At 37.4% G+C, this 18,219-nt stretch overlaps 1 protein-coding gene across 2 annotated transcripts in view; it reads right to left on the minus strand.

Moving 5' to 3' along the window:
- Window positions 1-18,219, minus strand: part of AP3B1 (adaptor related protein complex 3 beta 1 subunit) — a 256,948-nt gene that overhangs the window by 199,066 nt on the left and 39,663 nt on the right. For both annotated transcript variants that reach the window (XM_023510871.1, XM_003785933.2), the window contains exon 3: window positions 10,231-10,305. In XM_023510871.1, coding sequence (XP_023366639.1) covers window positions 10,231-10,305 — 75 coding nt within the window. The remainder of the gene's footprint in view (window positions 1-10,230; window positions 10,306-18,219) is intronic.

Below are 18,219 nucleotides of genomic sequence, written 5' to 3' on the forward strand. Positions count from 1 at the left end.
GAATTGAGCGGCAGTAAACATTCTAGTGCAAATGTATTTGTGATAAAATGATTTTTGTTCTTCTGGGTAGATACCTAGTAATGGCATTGCACTATAGCTTTCTAATTTTGAAGCAACTCTTTCATAATCTTAGGAGGAAATCCTCTAATTTGAGAAGCACATCACAGCGGTATTGCTATTAAAAATCCAACAAGGAGGCTCGGCACCTGTGGCTCAAGTGACTAAGGTGCCAGCCACATACACCTGAGCTGGCGGGTTTGAGCCCGGCCCGGGCCTGCTAAAAAGCAATGACAACTGCAACCAAAAAATAGCCAGGCATTGTGGTGGGCTCCTGTAGTCCCAGCTACTTTGGAGGCAGAGGCTGGAGAATTGCTTGGGCCCAGGGGTCGGAGGTTGCTGTGAACTGTGATGTCACAGCACTCTACCCAGGACGACAGCTTGAGGCTCTGTCTCAAAAAAAAAATCCAACAACGAGGTGGCGCCCATAGCTCAGAGGGTAGGGCACCACCAGCCACATACACCAAGGCTGGTGGGTTCGAACCTGGCCTGAGTCAGCTAAACAACAATGACAACTGCAACAAAAAAATAGCTGGGCATTGTGGCGGGCGCCTGTAGTCCTAGCTACTTGGAAGGTTGAGCCAAGAGAATCACTTAAGTCCAAGAGTTTGAGGTCGCTATGAGCTGTGACACCATATCACTCTACTGAGGGTGACATAGTGAGACTCTGTCTCAAAAAAAAAATAAAAAATCCAACAAGGAATGTGCATTTGTAAAAACAGTAGTTAAGTCAGGTTGACTTCATTCCATCTCTATTCACAATTAGATTATTTGTACTTTCTTGTGTTCAAATCTGTGCTTTGCAAAATCCAAAATATTTTTGTGACACACTGTTCCCTTACACGATCACTTAGAACCAAGTGATCTTAACATGAATATAAAAAAATGGGTTCCAAATTAGTTTATCAGATAGAAGCCAAAAGATTCATATTATACCTAATATTTTAGATTAGATTTAAGTGGAAATGTAAGTTTTAAAAACCCTTAGATCGCAGCTTTAGAAGCATGTCTCTAATTGTCGGAAGACAGACAACTTTATTCCTAATCAGTTTTAAAGTTCTTAAGAATACAACAATGCTAGAAAGCAACTATCACTTGTTGGTTGACTGATGAGTAGCAGTTTCAATATATCAAATCAACACATACAATGTATTTAAGGAAGAAATTTCTTAAATCTGCCTTGGAATGAAGATGACGCTATTTACTAAACAAGAATTATTCCTTCCTTTTTTATCTGTATTTGGTGCAGACCTATAACATTGCCTGGCATATGGTAAGAGCAAAATAATTACCAGCTGAATCAGCTTCTAGCCAAATGATAGAAGAAAAAAATTAAGATGTTTCCCATTAGATTGCTACATCTAATACAGGATCTAACTTCTCAGCAATGGTTATAATTCACTGAAGAGCAATGTCTAGAAGGACAAAACATACTAAGAGGGAAAAAAGAGATATGAGGCAGACTTCAAAGTCTTATTTTTCAGTTTTTCCAAACAATCATTTGACATATTCTTTCTCCTTCCTAATTATGTTCCGACCGTACTCTACTCTAAAACTTCTCTGAGAAGTTTTGAAAAAAGAATGGGTTAGGGTCTACTCCACCCCCAGCCCCTTGCAATCCATTTCTCAGCAACACCTTTATTTACCAAGTAACTGCACAACCAGTTTTTAAAACTGAATTATGAACTCCAGAATGTATCTAGGAGTTTATATTGGTGACACTGAGATACTCAGAACCACAGCTGAGCTAGCAGGCATTGCGAGAATTATTCACTATTGGAGAAGGATTTCTGTAAGTGTTATGTCAAAAAGCATAACAATATTAAATCACAGAAGGTTACAAAACACTAAATTTGTTCTAGTTCTGTTACAAGAATCAATCAATACTGACCACAAGAAGCCTATGCACTGACTGGCTGCAGGTGTGCAAAGATAGCCTACTTTCCCTGAAACCATTCTGTGACCAGAAATGGGAGTATTTAAAGCTTCGTGACTACACCATTCTCTCATCAGTTACTCTCATTCAATGTTACAACACTCCTTGCTGTAAAGCTAATCATAGTAGAGCCCCAGTAGGCTGGAAGAACACAGGCAGACCTGTTTAATTAGCTTATCAATACTAGTACATCAAACTTCATGAGTTATTGACTAAACCTTTGATTATTTTTGTACTATAACCACCAATTGCTTACTAGGTCACTTTTGGCATCATTTGACATCTAATAGCAGATGACGTACAGCTCACCTGTGTGTCTAAAGCAGCAGGTACCTGTAAAAATGAAATTTTGCACTTGATAGAAATGAAACATCAATCAATTCTCTGAACATAAATTTTCAGAAGCTTGTGTCAAGTTTTCCAAAAACATCTAAGAATTAGGAATGTTTCAAACATTTAAAAAAAAAAAACCCCAAGGTATTTAGAGAACAAAAAATCCAAAATGAATATCAATAATTACGTTTTACTGAAATTTTTATTATGAAACATTAGGCAGCATACAAGAATTTTACTTTAAAGGGGAAAACGGGAACAAATCAAAAAGTTCTATGGCTGATAACTACAGGAATAGCATAAAGAGTCACGAATGAACAGTTGTGAATGTACTAATTCTGAACATTAGTACAGAATTTTCTGTTTAAAACAAGAAGCCTAGAAGCCCAAGGGGAACTAGTTAATTTATCTCCAATTTCTAAGGACGTGGTCAATTTTTACACAAATGTAAAACAAAAAATCATGCCTAGACAAGATACCTCCCACAGGATAACTAATAGAAGATGTTGATAAGGGGTCAAGCACAGACATAAGGAGAGAAAGAAGAGGAAGAAATCATCAAACAGAAAAGACAGCACTGAGAAAGGAATGGTCTAACAGGGTCTAAAAGCCAGGCTACTTAGCTTTGGATTCTGACTGCCACGTTGCTTGCTATCTGACCTCCACGGGTAATTTAACCTCTCTGCCATTGTGCCTTCATATATAAATACACATAAAGACAAAGCCAGCTTCACAGAGTTATCTGTGAGGATAAAATGAGTTCATCTAGGTAAGCCACCAACAACCTAATTCAAGGAGTACTTTTTAAGTGTTAGTAATCATTAGCAGAATTACTGAGAGACTCTTACTGATAACTTTCCTGGTAACACTGAGACAAGCTTTACCTAAGGCCTCACAATTTTTCCGAGTCATAGCTGGGGGATCTTTCCCAGACATTTGGGTTTATATTAGAGACCATAAACTACTGTATATATCCAATTAGAAGCTCAGATAGCATGGCCATAAGGCATTAAAGGAAGAGTATTTATAAAACTATCAATTCAGAATTATACATTATATAAGCACATAGTGTTGAAAAATACATACTAAATTAATCGTAAGTAAAACTACAAATACTATATTGATTTCTCCCATTCATTGGTATTTTAAGAAGAAAATATGGATTATCAAATTAAGTTCAACATTAATTTAATCTAGCCCATAAATGGGCATATGACTTTCCATAGAGCTTATACCAGTTTGCAGTCCAACCAAGAGTGTGTAAGTATTCCTTGCTCTCTGCGTCCACACTTGCATCTGTTGTTTTGGGACTTTTTGGTAAAAAGCCATTCTCACTAGAGTTAGGTGGTATCTCATTGTGGTTTTGATTTGCATTTCCCTGATGTTTAGAGATGTTGAAGATTTTTTCATGTTTATTGGCCATTAGTCTATCTTCTTTTAAACTTCCATTCATGTCTTTTGCCCACTTTTTCATGGGGTTATTTGTATTGTCCTTGTTGATGAGTTCTTTGTAGAGTCTAGTTATGGCTAGCAAAATTTTCACCCATCTGCAGGTTGTCGGTTTGCTCTGTTGATCATTTCCTTAGCTGTGCAGAAGTTGTTTAACTTAATCAAGTCCCATTTACTTATTTTTGTCGTTGTTGTGATTGCCACTGGGTTCTTCTTCATAAATTCTTTACCTAAGCTGATATCTAAAAAAAATTTTTCCAACATTTTCTTCTAAAATTATTAAGGTTTTGTGCCTTACATTTAAATCTTTTATCCATTTTGAATTCATTTTTCTAAGTTGTGAGAGACATGATCCTGTTTCATTCTTCTGCACATGCTATGCAACTTTCCCAGCACCATTTATTGAATGCTTCTTTTCTCCTGTGTACACTGCTGTCTGCTTGTCAAATATCAGTAGGTTATATATGGATGGTTTCATATCTCAGTTCTCTATTCTGTTCCATTGTCCATGTCTCTATTTTTGTACCAATACCATGCTGTTTTGTTAACTATAGTCCAGTAATATAGTTTGAAGTCTGCTAATTTGAGGCCTCCAGATTTGTTCTTTTTGCTTAAGATTGCTTTGACTCTTTAAGCTTTTTTCTGGTTCCAAATGAAATGTAGAATTATTTTTTCTAGATCTGTGAAATATGACGTTTATATTTTGATGGTGATGGCATTGAATCTGTAAATCACTTTGGGTGGTATGGACATTTTTACAATGTTGATTCTACCCATCCATGAGTATGATATGTTTTTGTCCATTAATTTGTGTCATCTGCAATTTATTTCCTCAGTGCTATGTAGTTCTCTTTATAGGAATCTTTCACCTCCTTGCTTAAGTATATTCCCAAGTATTTTATGTTTTTTGTGAGCATTGCAAATGGCACTGAGTCTTTGATTTGACTCTCAGCTTGACTATTACCAGTGTATAGGAATGCTACCATTTTGTATACATTGATTTTGTATCCTGAGACTTTGCTGAATTTATATATCAATTCTAGGAGTCTCTTAGTGGAGTGCCTGGGATCTTCTACTCTAGATGGAAGATCATATCATTAGCAAAAAGTGATAGTTTGACCTTTTCTGATTTGGACACTCTTTATTTCTCTCTCTTGCCTCATTTCTCTGGCTAGAACTTCTAGCACTATGTTGAATAAAAGTGATGATAGTAGATGCCCTTGTCTTGTTCCCTCTTGTTTAGTATGATGTTGGCTGTGTGTCTGTCACTATATATAATTTATCATTTTGAGATATGTTCTTTCTGTGCCTCATTTGTTAAAAATTTCTATCATGTTGATGAAAATATTTCAGGTTGTATATAGAACCAGCACTCTGTACCCCATGACTGCATTAATGCACGCAGCTATGATTTAATTAAAAAAAAATTTTTTTAAAGAAAATTTCGGGATGGCACCTGTGGCTCAGTGACTAGGGTGCCGGCCTCATATACCAAGGGTGGTGGGTTCAAACCCAGCCCCGGCCAAACTGCAACCAAAAAAATAGCTGGGCGTTGTGGCGGGCACCTGTAGTCCTAGCTACTTAGGAGGCTGAGGCAAGAGAATTGCTGAAGCCCAGGAATTGGTGGTTACTATGAGCTGTGTGACGCCACGGCACTCTACCAAGGGCCACAAAGTGAGACTCTGTCTCTACAAAACAAAAAAGAAAAAAAAGAAAATTTCTATCATGAAAGGGTACCGGAGGCCAGGTGTGGTGGTTAACGCCTACAATCCTAGCATTCTGGGAGGCTAAGGCGGGTGGATTGCCTGAGCTAACAGGTTTGAGACCAGCCAGAGCAAGACCCTACCTCTAAAAATAGCCGGGCGTTGTGGCGATGCCTGTAGTCCCAGGTACTCGGGAGGCTGAGACAAGAGAATCACTTAAGCCCAAGAGTTAGAAGTTGCTGTGAGCTATGATGCCATGACACTCTCAAGGACAACAAAGTGAAACTCTGTCTCAAAAAAAAAAGGTGCTAGATTTTGTTGAATGTTTTCTCTGCATCTAACGAGACAATCATATGGTCTTTGTATTTGCATCTGTTTACATGGTGAATAATAACACTTTTTGACTTACATATGTTGAACCATTCTTGCATCCCTGAAAGGAAGTACACTTATGCTATTGACTTAATTTTGCTAGTTTTTTATGGAGGATTTTTGCATCTAATTTTATAAGGGATATTGGTCTGTAGTTTTCTTTTTTTGTTGTATCCTTTCCTGGCTTCAGGATCAAGGTTACAGCCAAGGCTCTGAAAACAGATCATTTTTAGGAATATGCAGGATTTAAGAAACCCAAGCCTGTTGAGATTATCACTTCCCACATTGCTCTATACCAACTAAACGACTTTAACTCATAATTTAATATCTTCCCATAAAATAAATTCCAGGTCCAGAAACCTTCACAGTATCAGTTAGGATGAAATAATACTAATTCTGCACAGACTTTTTCAGGCAACAGAGGGAAACACCTGTCAAGTCATTTTATAAGGCAGATTACTCTGATAACAAAACCAAAACCATCAAAAGAAAAAAAAAATTCTTCAAAAAGATAGATGCAAAAACCCTTAACAAAAGTAAGCAAGATGATTCTAATAATGTATGAGAAGATTAGCACATCATGGCCAAGAGGGATCTATTCCAGGAATAGAAAAGAGAGGCTTAATAACTGAAAAATAAATCCCAGTAGTTTATCACACGAAGAAAACAGAAATCATGTGATAATTTCAAAAATGACAAAAAAATCATCTAACAAAACTCAATACCCATTCGTGATAAAAACTCTCAACAAACTAGAGACAGAAGAAACTTTAACATGATTAGAGCCTTTTGCACAAAAATTCTATAGCAACATCTTATTCCCTGGTAAAGGCTTAATGCTTCTACATCAGGAATAAGGCAAGGATGACCACTCATCACTTTTCTGCAACACTGTAATGTATGCTATCAGTGTAATATGATAAAAAAAAAAAAAGCCATACAGAATAAAAAAGGAACACTATATTTGCATATATATAATTATCCAGGTAGCAAAGTCTAAAAAATCTACAAAGTAACAGACCTAATAAGTGAATTTAGTGAGGATACAAGATCACTATATAAAAAGTGATTATAATTCTATATGCCAGCAATGACCAACTGCAAAATGAAATTAAAAGGATAGCTTGATTTTTGAAAGCATCTCTAAATCTCAATGACACTTACAATAAATAAATTAATTAAACTACAAATAAATAAAAATAACATCCATAACTAGTAAAAAATAAGATGGCAAAAGTATGTCGATAGTGTAGGTACATACTTTGAAATGCTTCTTGTTTGAAATATAATAAATTAAACTTTTGATTCAAAAACAGACATTTCATATTTAATGACCTAATGGTATGGTGAAAATAGAAATTATTAGTTCATCTACTCCCCTGCAAAGCCTCACCCGATCTTCACATGATTATCACCTAAAACAACTCTGCTACCAGTATCTCAAAATTTCAAAGTGTTCTCTCGTTTTCCATCCTTTCAACTCTCAGGGTCCCACTACCACCAAATGGGCCCTCTTCCTCTACCATTTAGGATTCATTTATCCAAACCAATTCACAATCTGTCAAGCCCACTCCTCAGCCTCTCCCTACCAATTCACCAGTTTCTGTAACACAGGACCACTTGCTGCTGCTACCACTCCTCTGCTACCATTAACGCAGAGGACTATAAGGTTCTCTTCTCACCTTGCCTCTACCCTCTCACTGAGATCACATTCACTCCCACAGCTTCAGGGAAGCTCTACAAGAAGCTCTACAAATGGCTCTCAATCCTAAACCTCTAGCCTCTATCTCTAAGCTATACAGCAAGTCTCAATTTCTAACACTGACAACAGGACAGTTCTAGCTGGATCCTTTTAATCACGCAGTAATGAAGATTCAGAGGAAAAAGAATACAGCAATATGTATACATTATGCATGATTTATAAAAAATAAAAAGCATGAATAGACTCTAGTATTTATTTTTGTTTTCTGAGACAGTCTCACTTTGTCACCCTCGGTAGAGTGCCTTGGCATCACAGGTCACAGCAACCTCAGATTCTTGGGCTTAAGTTATTCTCTTGCCGGCTCGGTGCCTATAGCTCAACCGGCTAAGGCGCCAGCCACGTACACCTAGGGTGGCGGGTTCGAATCCCCAGCCCGGACCCGCCAAACAACAATGACGGCTGCAACCAAAAAAATAGCTGGGCGTTGTGGCGGGCGCCTGTGGTCCCAGCTACTTGGGAGGCGGAGGCAGGAAGACTCGCTTGAGCCCAGGAGTTGGAGGTTACTGTGAGCTGTAATGCCACGGCACTCTACCCAGGGGGACAGCTTGAGGCTCTGTCCAAAAAAAAAAAAAAAGTTATTCTCTTGCCTCAGCCTTCCAAGTAGCTAAGACTAAATGCCCACCACAATGCCTGGCTATTTTTTGGTTGCAGTTGTCATTGCTCTTTAGCAGGCCCAGGCTGGGCTCGAACCCGCCAGCCTTGGTGCATGTGGCTGGCTCCCTACTCACTGAGCTACAGATGCTGAGCTTAGACTCTAATATTTTTTAAGACATAATTAAAATAGTATCTACACTTTATAGAGTGAAAATTAAATTAGTTAGTTAATTCATGAATAGTGCTTAAAGCAATGCCTGGAAAATAATATATATTACCTGAGTGTTATAATATTCAATAGTATATATGAATACTGTCTTAATACATAACAATTAGGCTTTTGTTTTATACACTTGATCTGTCTTATTTGGTTTAAAGGCATCCCAAAAATTCAAAGAAAGGCACAAATTTACATGTCATAAATAACAGAAGGCTAATCAATGCTGATATACTGAATGAAGAGATAAATAAGGTATTGGCTATAGGGTCAGGTTACGCTCCTGAGTAAACAGTACTATATTAAACTCACTGCACCAATGCCAAACTAATGCAATTTCTAGTTTTAATACATGGTTTGTTCAAAGTACTCTTCACCTAACCAAACATACTCCATCCTTTCCTCCAACAGGAAGAAAAACCTGTTCCAAACAGGTCAACTGTCCTGATCAAACACACATCTTTGGGAAAAGCCTAATTAAATGAGAGGAACACAAATTAGGACTATACCGAAAGATCCCATTTTCTCTCTTTTACTCTGATAGTTTTGCTGGCAAGGGTATTTGAATATTTAATATCACTACCCAAAATACAAACATATTCAGTAGCAAAAAATGGCACAATGCTTGGGAAGTAAAACCAAAACTACAAAATGAGCATTTCTACTGGAATCACACACCCCTTAAGCTGTTACCATATCCATGGTCTCCAGACTCAGACTGTTCCTGTTATTTGTTCATTTATGTTGTTATCTGTCAACAACATGGCAAACAAACATTAGCGGTAACACATTTTGTTGTTGTTGTTGTTGCAGTTTGCCCAGGGCTGGGTTCAATCCCACCACCCTCAGTATATGGGGCCAGCACCCTGCCCACTGTGCCACAGGTGCCTCCCAGTAACACATAGTAAATTTTATGAAAAGGGGAGCGTTAAAGCTTTTTTTTTTTTTTTTTTTTTTGGTGATAGAGTCTTGTCCTCAGTAGAGTGCCATAAGGTCATAGCTCACAGCAACCTCTAACTCTTGGGCTCAAGGCCATCCTCTTGCCTCAGCTTCCGGAGTAGCTGGGACTACAGGTGACTGCCACGATGCCCAGCTATTTTTAGAGAAGGGGTCTTGCGCTTCTCAGGCTAGTCTCAAACTTCTGAGCTCAAGTAATTCACCTTCCTTAGCATCCCAGAAAGCTAGGATTACAGGTATAAGCTATTGCATCTAGCATTAAGGCTCTAAATTGAGAAAATTTTTATCAATTAGCCCAACTTTTGGTATAACACAGATGGGAGTTTGGGGGAGAATGTAACTTTAGTACTAGGTATAATCAGTTCGGCTTATAGAAAACAGTGTTTTACTGGGATGTGTTTATTCAATAAATCCACATGTATGTATTGAATGCTTAGTACATATCATTGAATGCTCAGAAACTTGGGGACTATTCTTAGGCTAAGTCCTAAAAATCCCCAAGAGTGCAAAGTCCTGGATGTACCTGACTAGCCCTGTGTCAGAATACGAGTAAGCTACCTTAAAACTGAGTCCCTACTATAAAATTTAAACTAAACTGGCCTCTATGAACAGCGGAAACCTGTTTCCTTGATAGGTTACCGTCATTTATCTAGGTGAATCAATCTCAATTTTGCTTTTCACATTCTCCATCAAAAACCTAAACTAGGATTGTGTCTGCTTTTTATTCTATGGTATTTACATTTAACATTAGAATATTTTAATTATAACAGAAATCTAGTGATAAACATGCTGCATTTCATGATTTTGTTATAACAAAAGGAATAATGGGAAGTAGAAATCAAAAAGGTACCTCAATATTTTTACTGGCCACGTTCTTCACAACAGCAGGAAACAGTTCAGATGCATTTTTCCCTTTTGCAATCATCTGAAGAATAAAAGCAGAATATTAGTACAGAAACTTCTTTTCAAACTAATAATTTGAAAACAAAATAGAAATTTTTTTTTTTGAGACAGAGTCTCACTATGTCACCCTCAATAGAGTGCTAAGGCATCACAGCTCACAGCAACCTCCAACTCTTAGACTTAAGCGATTCTCTTGCCTCAGCCTCCAAGTAGCTGGAACTATAGGCGCCCGCCACAATGTCTGGCTATTCTTTGGTTGTAGTTGTCATCGTTGTTTTGGCAAGCCCCGGCTGGATTCGAACCATCAGCTCTGGGGTATGTGGCTGGTGCTCTAGCCACTGAACTACAGGCACCAAGCCTTTTTAAAAAATTCTAAATGCACTAAATATTTAGAAGACTGTGTCAACAAATAAGATATATATTAACACCTAAACTCTTTTTGAGTAATTTGACTTATCCCAACTGTTTGCAGCAAAAAGTAAACACTCTCTTGTGTATCAATATAAATTTTTTCCCAGTGTGTCTCTTCTCACATCCACACAGTAACCATGTCCTGTTGCTACTTTTTAGTGAACCCATGTTGAAACCTTCTGCCGCTACTATCCTAGCATTGTTGAACATCATTTCAAGAGGAAGTCTCCTCCTTGTATCCATAATGTCCATCACTGACAGTTTAATAGACTTAAAACCACTATTTTGCACTTGTCAGCCCCCCCTGAAAGATTTCAAATGCTTGTGACTGCCTGAAGTCCAAATTATTTCACTATTTCACCAGCTTTTAATTTTACTGATTTTACTTCAATGTTTTTCTCTGCTCAATTACATTGACTTCTACTCTCCCTTGATTATTCTTTGCCTTACATTCAATGTGGGTATAATTTGCTCTCCTATATTAAGATGAATCTCATAACATTAATTAGAAATTTTTCTTTTCTAATGTACGCTTTTATTACTACAAATTTCCTTGAAAGCACTGCATTATCTGAATCCTCCAAATTTTAATATATGACCTTTCATTTTCATTATAATTTCCTTATGACATTTATTTTAACTAATGGATTACTTACAAGTTTAATGTATAATTTTAAGTATTTATTAAATTTCTTTATTTATAATTTTTTTACTTTAATTTTTATTAAAATCATAACTATATACATTTATGAAGTACAATGCAATGATTTGCTATACAATATAGAATGCTTAAATCAAACTGATTACCACAACCATCCCTTCATTTACTTAGTGTTTGAGGTAAGACATTTAAAATTTACTCTCAGTTATTTTGAAATATACCACTGCATGGTGCACTTTAGGCAAGATCCCACCAAATGCCCCACCAATCATCCCACCAATCATCCTCTCCCTCCCCGACCCTCTTCTTTTCCCCTTATTAGACTATATTTGTGTTTTCTCACTGGTATGAGGGTGTAAGTGTTTACATATTGCTTTCATAATAGTGTCGAGTTCCCGGGATACTTTTTTTTCATTCTTAAGATACTTTACTAAGAAGAATATGTTCCAACTCCATCCAGGGAAACATAAAAGATGTAAACTCTCAGCTCGGCGCCTGTGGCTCAAGTGGCTAAGGTGCCAGCCACATACACCCAAGGTGGCAGGTTCGAATCCAGCCCAGCCCGCCAAACAACAATGACGGCTGCAACCAAAAAACAGTCGGGCGTTGTGGCAGGCGCCTGTGGTCCCAGCTACTACTTGGGAGGCTGAGGCAGGAGACTCACTTGAGCCCAGGAGTGGGAGGTTGCTGTGAGCTGAGATGCCACGGCACTCTACCCAGGGGGACAGCTTGAGGCTCCTGTCAAAAAAAAAAAAAAAAAAAGATGTAAACTCTCCCTCTTTCTATGGCTGAATAGTATTCCATGGTATACAAATACCACAATTTCTTAATCCACTCATGGCATCTGGATTGCTTCCATGACTTGCCAATTATGAATTGGGCTATAATAAATACTCTAGTGCAAATGTCTTGGTGGTAAAATGATTTATGTTCTTCTGGGTAGATACCTAGTAATGGGATTACAGGATCAAATGGAAGGGCAACTATTAGCTCCTTAAAGATTCTCCATACTCCTTTCCCAAAAGGCTGTATTAGTTTGTATGAGCAGTGTTCCCTTCTCTTCAAATCCATGCCAGCATCTGTAGTTTTTGGGACTTTGTGATGTGGGCTACTCTTAATGGGGTTAGATGGTAACTCATAGTGGTTTTGATTTGCATTGCTCTGATGATTAAAGACAACGAGCATTTTTTTCATGTGTTTATTGGCCACTCATCTGTCATTCTTCAGAGAGGTTTCTATTTAAGACTCTTGCCCAAAAAGAAATGGTGTTGTTTGTTGTCTTCTTATTGATTAATCTGAGTTCCCCATAGAGTCTAGTTATCAGGTCTTTGCCGGAATCATAACATGCAAAAAACTTCTCCTATTCCAAAGGCTGCCTGTTTGCTTTAGCTGTAATGCTCTTTAGTTTGATGAAATCCTAGTAATTTACTGTTGATGGTGCTGCAATTGCCAGGTGGTCTTTCTTATAAAATATTCTTTTCATAAAAACAAAATTCATGGGCGGCGCCTGTGCAGTGAGTAGGGTGCTGGCCCTATGTATGGAGGGTGGCAGGTTCAAACCTCGCGCTGGCCAAACAGCAACAAAAAAATAGCTGGACATCATGTCAGATGTTGCAGTCCCAGCTACTCAGGAGGCAAGAGAATCACCTAAGCCCAAGAGCTGGAGGTTGCTGTGAGCTCTGACACCACTGCACTCTACGATAAAGGGCGATAAAGTGAGACTCTGTCTCTAAAAAAAAAAAAAATCATAAAATATTTACCAAGGCGAGTATCTTCATGCATTTTCTCTGCACTCTCTTCCAGTATTTTTATAGTTTCATGTCTTAAATGTAAATCTTTTATCCAGTGAGAATCAATTCTTTCTCATGGTAAGAGGTGTGGGTACAGTTTTAGTCTTCTACGGGTTGCTAGCCAGTTCTCCCACCACCATTTGTTACATAGGGCTTTTTTTCCCACTGCATTTTTTTTAGGCTTATCAAAGATCAAATGATGAGTTGGGTATGGTGGCTCACGCCTGTAATTCCAACACTATGGGAAGCTGGGGAGAGAGAACTGCTTGAACTCAGAAGTTCAAGACTTGCCTGAGCAAGAGTGAGACCCTGACTCCTACAAAAATGAAAAACTCAGCCAGGCACCAAGGCGAGTGCCTTTAATCCTAGCGACTTCCAGAGGCTGAGGCAGCGAGCTATGACGCCACTACACTCTGCTCAGGGCATAGGGTGGGACTCTGTCTCAACAACAACAAAAAAAGCAAAGAAATAAAAATTTAAAAATTAGCAAGGAAAAGAAAAACATCAAATGATAGTATGTGGCTGGGTTCATCTCTAGATTCTCTATTCTATTCCATATACATATCTACACCTCTACATTTGTGCCAGTACCATGATGTTCTCATCACTATAGATTTTTTTTTTTTTTGAGACAGAGTCTCCCTCTGTCATCCTTGGTAGAGTGCTATAGCATCATAGCTCACAGCAATCTCAAATTCTTGGGGTTAATTGATTCTCTTGCCTCAGCCTCCCAAGTAACTGGGACTACAGGTGCCTGCTACAACGCCTAGCTATTTTTGTGTAGTTGTTGTTGTCATTGTTGTTTGGCAGGCCTGGGCTGAGTTCAAACCTGCCAGCTATGGTGTATGTGGCTGGCACTCTAGCCACTGAGCTACAGGCGCCAAGCCATCACTATAGATTTGTAGTATAATTTGAAGTCTAGTAGCATGATGGCTCCAGATTTGTTTTTATTTCTAAGAATTGTATTGGCTATTTGGGGTTTTTTGCTGATTGCATATAAAACAAAGTTTTTTTTTTTTTCAAGGTCTTTAAAGTCTGACTTTAATGATAGGGATTGCATTAAATCTATATGTTGCTTTGGGTAGGATGGGCACTTTTTTCTTGTTGATTTTTGAATTTTGTATTCAATTGTTGTTAGTTTGAAGTGTTTTTTTTTTTATTTTTTTTTTTATTTTTTATTGAGACAGAGTCTCACTTTGTGGCCCTCAGCATAGTGTCATGGCATCACAGCTCACAGCAACCTCCAACCCTTGGGCTCAAGCAATTCTCTTGCCTCAGCCTCCCAAGCAGCTGGGACTACAGGCACCCGCCATAGTCAAATTGGCCTGTATGAAAGCCCTAATAACCAGACTCTACAGACAACTCAAATTAATCAATAAGAAGATAACAAACAACCCTTTTTTGTCTCACTCTAGCTCAGGCTGGTCTCTAAATTCTAATCTCAGGGCATTCCACCTGCTTCAGCCTCCCAGAGTGTTAGGATTACAGGTGTGAGCCACCATGCCCAGCCAGTAGTATGGGCATTTTAACAACATTGATTCTTCCCAAATACAAGAATGATAGATTTTTCTATTTGTTAACATCTTCTGCTGCTTCTTTTCTCAAGGTTTCATACTTCTCTTTACAGAGAATTTTTATATTCTTTGTAAGCTATATTCCCTGGTATTTCATCTTCTTTGGCACTACTGTAAAAGGAATAGAACCTTTGATTTTATTCTCAGCTTGAGTACTGTTGGTATATATAAAAGCTACTGATTTATAGATATTGATTTTGTACCCTGAGACACTGCTATATTCCTTGATCACTTCTAAGAGGTTTGTAGTTGAGTCCCTCGAGTTTTCCAGGTATAAGATCATGTCATCCACAGAAAGCAAGAGTTTGATCTCCTTGATCTCCTTCACTTGCCTGACTGAGATGGCTAGGACTTTCACTACAGTGTTGAATACCAGTGGTGACAATGGGCATCCTTGTCTAGTTCCAGATCTGAATGGAAATGTTTTCAATTTGACTCCATTCAATATGATGTTGGCAGTGGGTCTGCTGTATATGGCCTCTATCAGTTTAAGAAATGTCCCATCTAAGCCTATTTTCTTAAGTGTTCGGAGCATGAAAGGATGCTAGGTATTATCAAAAGCTTTTTTTTTCATCAATTCATAGAATCATATGGCCTTTTTTTATTTATGTGGTATATAATATTCACAGATTTATGTATATTCAACCAACTTTGTAACCCTTGGATAAAACCAACTTGATCATGGTCTGTAACATTTTTGATATGTCTTTGAATTCCGTCTGCAAGGATCTTATTGAATATTTTTGCATTAATATTCATTAATGATATTGGTCTCTCGTTTCCTTTCTTTGTTGGGTCCTTTCCTGGTTTGGAGATCAAGGTGATACTTGCTTTGTAGAATGTGTTGGGGAGGTTTCCTTCCTTTTCTGTTTTAGAAAAGGTTATGTAATATAGATGCTAGTTCCTCTTTTTAAGTTTGGTAGAATTCTGATGTAAACCTATCTGGACATGGGCTTTTCTTTTTTTGAGAGACTGGGTATAGTTGATGCTATTTCAGTGCTTGATGTAGGTCTACTCAAAATTTCTAATTCTTTCTGGTTGTGTCTACCATGCTTCCAGGCATTGGTCCATTTCTTCCACATTCTCATATTTCTAACAGAGTTTTTGTAGTAATCATTGAGGATTTTTTTTAATTTCTATAGTACCTGTTCTTATTTCTCCTTTATCATTTCTGATTAAAGTTATTAGAGATTTTACTTTTCTGTTTCTGGATAATCTAGCCAATGGTTTATCAATTTTATTAATCTTTTCAAAGAACCAACTATTATTTTGTTGATGTTTCAGATGATTCTTTTGTTTTCCATTTCATTTAATTCTGTTCTAATTTTGGTTATTTCTTTTCTTCTGCTAGGTCTGGGGTTAGATTGATCTTCTTTTTCCAGTTGGTTAAGTTGGCCTAGTAGGTTGCTGACTTGCTCTCTTCCTGTTTTTTTTGATGAAGGCTTCTAATGCTATAAATTCCCCTCTTAGAACTACCTTTGCAGTATCCGACAGATTTTGATAATTTTTATCTTCATTATCATTTTGTTCTAGAAATCTCATGACTTCCTTCTTAATCTCATCTTTGACCCAGCTATCATTCAGCCTAAGGTTAGTTTCCATGACTTAGTTTCAGTATGAAGATTTCTGTTGCTGTTGAATTCAACTTTTATTCCACAATTGTCTGAGAAGATACAAGGAATAATTTAAATTCTTTTAAATGTGTTGAGGTTAGACTTGTGTCCTAAGATACAAGGAATAATTTAAATTCTTTTAAATATGTTGAGGTTAGAATTGTGTCCTAAGATACAATCTATTTTGGAGGATGATCTGTGGTGTGATGAGAGGAATGTGTATTCAGTTGTATTAGGATGAAATGTTCTGTAAATGTCAGTTAAGTCCATTTGTTCTAGAGTCAAGTTATTTCTTTGTTTAGTTTCATCTTGGAAGATCCGTCCAGAACTGCCAAAAAGATGTTAAAATTTCCAACTATTATAATGCAGAAAGATATTATATTGATCAGATCTGTTAGGGTTTGTATTACAAATCAAGGAGTATTGAGGTAGGGTGTATAAATGTTAATTATTGAAATTGCTTCATGTTGTGTGTTTCCCTTGACAAATATACAGTGTGCATCTTTGTCTTTCCTTATTTTTTTAGTTTAAATCTAATTGTATCTATAAATACTGAAACCCCTGCTGTTTTATGATTTCCATTTCCTTATATTATAGATGTCCATCCTTTCACCCTGAGTCTTGTTTTAACATTTGAGGTAACATGAGTCTCTTGTAGGCAACAGACACCTGGCCTGAGTTTTTGTATCCAGCCAGCCAATCTGTGCCCCTTTAGAGGAGAATTTAAGCCATTCACATGTATAGAGAGAATTGATAGGTATGATACTGCTTTGGCTGTCTTGTTTTTCAAAGGTTCAGGGCATATTTTTAACACTTTCACCACTGTGGAAGCTAGCTGGGTGAGTTTACTTTGGTGGTAGACCATTGTGCAGATCATTATGTTAAATGGGTCTCAGTATTTCCTGGAGAGCTGATCTAGTTATGGAAAATTTCCTCAACATATGGATGTCAGTAAAGTATCTGATTTCTCCATCACAAATAAAACTCAGTTTAGCTAGATACAAGATCCTGGGCTGAAAGTTATTTTGTTTTAGAAGGTTGAAGGTCAATGACCATCCTCTTCTGGCTTGAAAAGTTTCATCTGAAAGAACTGCAATCATCCTAATATTTCTCCCTTTGTAGGTAATACTTTTCTTATGCCTGGCTGCTTGCAGGACTTTTTTCTTCATATTAACTTTGGCAAAGTTAATTACAATTTGTCTAGGAGATGTTTTATTTGAATTAAGTCATCCTGGGTTTCTGAAACTATCTATCTGAATTTCTGTATCTCTTACAATGCTTGGATAATTCTCTTCCATAATATCTTGGAGTAGAGCATCTGTGCCTTTAGGACCATCCTCTTCTCCTTCAGGAATCCCTATAATTCAGATATTTGATCTTTTGGAATGATCTTATAATTCTCGAGAGAGAGTTCTTATTTATTCTCCTTTCTTCTGCATCTTTGAATGCTTGAGATGGTTCAAAACCCTTGTCTTTAATTTCTAAGATCCTTTTTTCTGCCTCCTCACCTCTATTACTGAGGTACTCTACTACATTTTGAAGCTCCTCAAATACCTTTTTCACTTCTGTAGGCTCTTCGACATCTTTTCTCATTATGTCTATATCGTTGGTCAATTTGTCTTTTAATTCATTTATTTCCTGAGACAACTTTTGAACTACTTATTGAATTTCTATATCCATCTTTTACTCCATCTAGTCATCTTATTTGTCATCCACATTCTGAATTCTATTTCTGACATTTCAACCCATTCTCTATGGATAGTATTTTCTGTTGTCTCTTTTGTCATCCCCTAGAGAAGTTGATCTACTCTGATTATTAATGTTGCCAGAGTTCTTCCACTGGTTCCTCCCCATGAGTATTTTCCACTTTTGACAATTAAAACTGGT

Source organism: Otolemur garnettii, unplaced genomic scaffold, assembly GCF_000181295.1.
Source record: "Otolemur garnettii isolate 467f Iridium unplaced genomic scaffold, OtoGar3 scaffold00017, whole genome shotgun sequence".
In the NCBI taxonomy this organism is placed as follows: Eukaryota; Metazoa; Chordata; class Mammalia; order Primates; family Galagidae; genus Otolemur; species Otolemur garnettii.